This window comes from Fukomys damarensis, unplaced genomic scaffold, assembly GCF_012274545.1.
Source record: "Fukomys damarensis isolate Sample0158 unplaced genomic scaffold, DMR_v1.0_HiC HiC_scaffold_9, whole genome shotgun sequence".
Taxonomy (NCBI): domain Eukaryota; kingdom Metazoa; phylum Chordata; class Mammalia; order Rodentia; family Bathyergidae; genus Fukomys; species Fukomys damarensis.
The window spans coordinates 51,132,027-51,138,475 of NW_022900921.1; the positions used below are offsets into that span (position 1 = coordinate 51,132,027).

General features: G+C 48.3%; 1 protein-coding gene across 2 annotated transcripts; it reads left to right on the plus strand.

Annotated features, from left to right (window-relative positions):
* The first annotated feature begins 527 nt into the window (after positions 1–527).
* On the plus strand, positions 528–5,581 carry Il1rn (interleukin 1 receptor antagonist). Of its 2 annotated transcripts, XM_010639488.2 has the most exons (5): positions 528–600; positions 739–790; positions 2,610–2,698; positions 3,556–3,668; positions 4,824–5,581. In XM_010639488.2, the coding sequence occupies exons 1-5, from the start codon at positions 582–584 to the stop codon at positions 5,037–5,039; spliced, it is 489 nt and encodes a 162-aa protein (XP_010637790.1). In that variant the 5' UTR covers positions 528–581; the 3' UTR covers positions 5,040–5,581. The 2 variants fall into 2 exon arrangements, with proteins under 2 accessions (XP_010637790.1, XP_010637788.1); XM_010639486.2 differs by lacking the exon at positions 528–600 and having other exon boundaries at positions 608–790.
* Positions 5,582–6,449: the final 868 nt, after the last annotated feature.

Genomic DNA, 6,449 nt, shown 5'->3' on the forward strand with positions numbered 1-6,449 from the left:
AGGGGTCAGCAGATTTGGGACAAAACCTGGCCTGACAAGTGCTTTGTACATAAAGTTGTACTGGAGAGCAGCTGGGCTTTCTGATCTACAGATTTTGGCTGCTTGCTCCCAATACAGCCCAATTAAGTAATTCCACTGCGGCCTGGATAGACCATGACGCCTAGAATATCTACTCTTTGGTCTTATACACAATGTCTGGCAATCCCCAGTCCAGAGTCCAGAATTCTGTTCATTCAAAGAACACGAAGTGACATGAAACTGTCTTTTGTGCTGGGAGCCCTGTCACTTGGCTTTGTAATGAAAGGGAGATATTTCTGATCAAACCTGCTTTCTAAAATAGTTGGACAAACCCTCTCAGGATACCTGTCAAGCTTATCAGAGAATTTAGTTTTCACTCCTCTCTTCTTCCCAGGAACTCAATGAAGGGGAAATAGAATCTCAATTTTGGGGAAATTGCACAGGGGGAAAAGGGGGAGGGGATTAGTTACGACATCCCATTGCGACACACAGCGGGGTTGAAAGTGACAACAGCAAGGGTTTCTCATTTTGGAAATGTGAGGGTATTTCCGCTTCAGGACAGGATGGCAGCAGCCCGACTTGGTGAGTGACTACTTTCTTTATAAGCAGCAACTCTGGGCCCGAAATGGCAGTCTCTACTGCCTTGCTACGGCCACAAGATGGAAATCTGCAAGGATTCCTTCAGCCTCCTATTCTCTCTCTTCTTCCTGTTCCATTCAGAGGCAGCCTGCCGCCCCTTTGGGAGAAGACCCTACAAGATGCAGTCTTTTAGGTAAGGCTCTCTCAAGGACACGGGGTTGACAGGACAGAGCCAAAGACACATACCAGCTCTTTAGAGCTGCTGGCTCTGCAGGGCTTAAAAACTAGGGTTAGGCTGGAAAGCAGTGTCCATTGTTCAAAAACAAGCTGCCATGGGCATAGTTTTTGCAGCTTGTGTTTGAAAAGACCCTTGATGTGAAAGTAAGGCCAGTACCAGACGGCTCACTTTCCCAGAGACTCAGACAAATGCCAAGGAACCATGCAGGGATTAAGGCCTGGCAAGAATGGGAGTACCTGGCAGGGTACTGCCCAAGGCCTAACTGCTGGCAACCCCTGTTTGCACTGAATCATTGGAGGCTTTCACTCTCCTAGGAACTCAGTTTCTCCATCTGTGATGCGGGTTTCTTGATGACTCCCTGTATACCTTACAGGGTTGTTGAGAAGATGATGTGTAAAGGTAATAGAGTAACTCTGTTCTGTGAACTATAGTGTGTCTGAAAAGAATGGTAATTTTAAAATTCAGGTCAGGGCCGTGGGAGGTATCATTATCACTGTAGTACAAATGTCAGGCTGTGATGCTGATAAACACAAGTGTGCTGTCTTTGCATGCCCTCTACCCTGGATCCCTCCTGGGAGTGAAGTCATCCTGGGTGACTTCTTCCTTGACTCCCATCCCCATATGTTTCTGGGGCCAGACTACAGTTCAGGCCTGAGTGTGTGTGTGTGCACACACAACCCAAGGCAAGTCTTTTCCTTCCCCGATTCGGGAGCTGTCTGCTTTGGGAGGTTTCCTTGAGCTCTGGGAGAAGTCCCTGCAGGCCTCCAGCAGGGATGTTAAATCTCTTCAGACAGACTCATCTGGAAACTAACCCTAATCACAGAAGGTCAATTACTCACACATGCAACAGCACTGTGCTTGCCCAGCGACCCCTCCCTGAGCTCATTGGCTGCTGGAAGCCTCCTGATGAGCCAGGTCTTGTTAGCTACACTTCGCAGGTGAGGAGGTGAGGCTCAGGTTCAATGTCATGCTGGCCAGAGCTCTGGTTACTGCATCTCATAGCTTCCAGCCCGGCTTTCAACCTGGTTCTCTGCCCAGGAGTCCTTTACAAAGAATAGAAGACTGGGAGCCACCACTGAGTCATTGGGTGAACTAGAAAATAAGCCAACAAGTTCTGGAGGGACAGTTGTCCTGGCAAGACCCACAGCAGGTCACCAGTGGATAGCAGAAATGTTTTAGTGACAGGCTCTCCTGGACCAAGGCTCAGAGTGTGTTAGATGCAAATTGTTCAGTCTCTTGAACTTCTGTGCTGTTGTAGCCACTAGTCTCAGGTGACTATTTAAATTTAGTTTTAAAAGAAAGTAGAAAAATTTTAAAGTTCAAATCCTCAGTGGCACCATCCACAATTTAGGAGCTGAATAGTCAACAATGAACAAGACTACATTGTGAAATTGCTGCAGCCCAAGAGGTTCTATGGAATGAATGCTTGACAGCAGTGGCAGTAAGCCTATGCAACAAGTGCTAGAGCAGGCTGTTTGTATCATTGAAAGGTCTAAAATGTTTGCTACCACCTCTCTAGAGCATGCTTTGCTAAAATGGGAGGTGCCTGGGCTGGGAGTCTGAGAGCAAGGTGAGGGGACAGGAAGCACGGAGTTGGGCCTGTCTCTTAACTAGTGTCAGCCTGAGTCTTCACATCCATGCTGTGGGTGTGCTGAATGCCATGCCCCAGATGAGCTTGACATAGATGAGGTGAGCTCTGGGGGACATGGCAGTGCTGAGTCCCATATGGGCACACAGCAGCAGTCCACTATAGCTGGGTCCCTTTGCTTTTCAGAATCTGGGATATTAACCAGAAGACATTCTACCTGAGGAACAATCAACTCGTCGCTGGATACTTGCAAGTGCCAAATACCAAATTAGAAGGTGAGTGATTCCCAGGAAAGCTGGTGCTATGTGTGCATCAGGTCACTTGGCCCCTGGATTCTGCAGCATTTCTATCGGCCCTGCAACCTTCTTAATCCTTGCCAAGATTCAAGCTGGGGAGACTTAGGAGAAGTGAGCACCAGAGGGTGCATATAAGTGCAGCCTCCAGAGGGTGGGAGAGGTAGAGTCTGGGTCAAGGGCCACTGTCTATATACACAGTAACCTAGGACCACAGCTGGGAGGAACAGGGACTAGAAGACAAGACCAACCCTGCCCCCCTTGTACCAATTCCTTTGTCATTCAAATCCTAGCATCTCCCCAGATGAATACACCGATAAGCACCACACACATCCTGTGCTGGTTCACACTTCAGGCACACTGCTGAGTGAACTTGAACAAGCTTCACCCACTGTGTTCCTCAGTTTTCCCTCTAGTAAGATGAGTGCTGCTGGATTTGAAATTCAGCACTGGTATTTTTAATGTTTTCCATCCCTAAATTTTTACTGGCACACAAGGGCATGGGAAATATGTTTCCGTGTCCCCAGGATTCCCTGGAGTCCCACTCATGACCACAGCAATGCACCTGTGACCCAGAGTACAGATATTACAAGGAAAGTGGGAGAGGACAGAAATTATGTGGAGCAGAATCTAGGAGACACAGTCCTTCAGGAGTCACTAAGTAGTGTGGCTGGTTTGATCTGTTTGATTGCAGACCAGGAAGAGGAAGCCTTGTTGTCATTCTGGCTTTAGGGTTTTAGTTGTGGGGAGGAGAGAAAAAATACCCAAGATCTCTTTCCCATCTCTGCCTCCTTTCTCCCCCCACTCTCTCTCTGACTCTCCCTTCTCCTCTTCCCCAGAAAAGATAGACATGGTGCCCATTGACCCTCATACTGTGTTCTTGGGGATCCACAAGGGGAAGCTGTGCCTGTCTTGTGTCAAGTCTGGTGATGACATCAGTCTCCAGTTGGAGGTAAGGGTGTGTTTCGGACAACGAATCAGTCTACAACCCAGTGGCTTCAAATAAGTGTCATATGTTCTAATCCTGTGGGTAGATTGGGATCAACTGGATAGCTCTATTGCACGGGAAGGAACATGCTGGGTAACTCCTGCCACTACATTCCAGTAGCGTTTGTGCTGCTGGCTCTGGATGTCCTAAAGTTGTTTTTCATCCTTCAGCCTCTTTTTCATATGGTCACTCAACATTCAGTAGTTAGCTCAAGCTTCCTTACAGCCAGCATGATGGCTGGATTTTATGAAGGATCATTCCTAAGGGACATGCCTGCATGGGGAAGTGCTTAGCAAACTTCTGGTCCTATTGGCCAAAGCTTTTCATGTGACTAAGTCTGTACTCTGTATGGAAGGAGACTTCACAAGGGTATAAATACTTGCAGGAGGTAGAGGTCACTGGAAAACATCACTGTGACCATCTGTCACAGGACCTGAGCCACAGTGAACCACAAACCACTCAGTCCCTCTTCTAGAAAGGCCAACCCTGGGAGCTTCCATTTCTAGTCCTTATCCCTCTAGCTTGGCAAGGTGGCCTTCCATCCAGATCCTTGTTCCTCCCCATTCCTTGCAATAGCAGTGGGTTGTTTAGTCCCAAGAAAAAGTGGCTCTGTCTCAGGGGCTCATGGGGCAAGGCTGTCACCCAGATGTGAACAGCCAGAACCATGGAGCTGTCGTTTCCTTCCACCAGTAGATGTGGATACTCTTTTGGAGAGAGAGTACATGTTCTGTGCTGAGGGATGGCCAGATTATTGCATGTAACATAGTGATGAACTTCTAGACTCTCTGTTACCCTTCTCCACCATCCCGTGTCCTCAGAGGCTCAGACGCTGACAGCACCAGCCTCATGGACCTTGGCCTCTGCTGATGAGTCCAGGTGTTTACCAGACTTACTACTGCATGGTCGATACAGCAAGATTTCCAAAGTCAAGTTTGGACAATGGGACACTCCTTTGTACCGCTGCTGTCCTAGGGGACCTGGGATCCATGGTTTCTAGTAGCTCTCCAGGCCACCATTTGTTCAGCAATTTGGGCCAGAAGACAGGATGGTAAAGGGGGAGAGGTGAGCAGTACAGGACTTCCCAGGCTCACCCCCTCTGGTCCATCTCTTGCCTTTCAGACAGTTAACATCACAGAACTGAGCAAGAACAAGGAGCAGAACAAGCGCTTCACCTTCATCCGCTCAAACAGTGGCCCCATCACCAGTTTCCAGTCGGCCGCCTGCCCGGGCTGGTTTCTCTGTACAGTGGTGGAAGCTGACCAACCTGTCCGCTTTACCAACAACCTGGAAGACTCTGACATGGTCACCAAGTTCTACTTCCAAGAGGACCAGTAGTACTGCCCAGACCTGCCCTTCCCTACTCCCCAGCCATCAGTGGCCTTTCCACCTCTGCTCAAGTGGCTCCTGGCTGTCACAGAGAATCAGGGAGCAACTTTTGCAGGTGGACTTTGGAAAGAGGCCTGAAAACCCTGCTGACAGGAGTCTTCCTCCAGCCTCTCACTGACAGCCTCCATGCTGCCTCCAGAAAGGTCTTTATTACAATGTGCATATAGCCCCAGCTCAAAGCTCTTACATGTTGCCTCTGCCCTGTGAGCGAAATCCAGACTGCTGCCCAGCCTGAGTTACTCCTGCCACTGCATCCCACAGTACGCCTGCTGGTTCTAGGTGTCTGTTCCTCTCTTCCCACCTCCCCCTCCTCCCTTGCCCCACTGTCCATTGCCCACATCCACTGGGTCACTAGCTGACCCTGCTAAGTGACTCCCATACAAGGGAGTATTACCAGCCAGTGCTGGTCCATGGGGAGGTTTGTTATTGCTTTTGTTGTAGGTGCTGGGGATTGAACCCAGGGCCTCATGCATGTTAAGTATGCATGCATTCTACTGCTGAGCTGCACCCCCAGCTCACAGAGACATTTTTAAGGATCTGTGAAAATGGAAAGTAAGGAGTTTATGGTTATTTTAAAGCCAGCTTTATTCAATGTGAAAAGAATCCTTCATTTGGAGGTTTTGTTCTTTCTGAGAGGAGCCGGAGGATTAAAATGTTCTTCCTTTGTGAAATGATGGTAGAAACAGAAAAGTAGGTGATTTTTTTTTCTTTTTTGGTAGCATCCCAAACTGTAAAAATTACAAGTTAGTGGAGTACATTGCACCCCTAGTGTATTTTTACTTTTTGAAACATTTCCATAATTGGGCCTCTCTCGCAGGGCCCCAAACATCATCTCCGCGCCAGATCTTCTGCAGCTGCCTACAGTAAATTCCATCCTGTGGAAAGTTCCCCAACTCCACAATGTGCAAATGTTACTCCTGGGGGTACTTCCTGTGCATCCAAAGAGGGAAGAACCTAAGAATTGCTCCTTGGCCATTTGGCCCTTTTGGCACTGAGATTTCCAAGAAAGATGGCTACACATCTGTCTGTCTCCCACCAGACTGGGAGCTCCTGAGAACAGAAAGCATGATTATATGTGTCTTGGATCCCTGTGGGATGGAACTGGCCTGGCCCTTGATAGGTACTCAGTAAATAAGTGTTGTATGTGTTGGGTGGAAATTTTCTTACTTCCTATGACTTTAGCTCTGTTTTACAGTAAAACCTTGAAAATGCCTACTTTGTTGGCTGTGTGCTTGGCTGTGATAGGCTCCAGGTATAGAGCACTGTGGGAAAGAGAGACCAGAGGTTCTTTTCACTCTAGGGGCCTCTGAAAGCCCATTCCTCCTTGCTCCTCACCCTCCTTGGATAACTTGAGAAAAA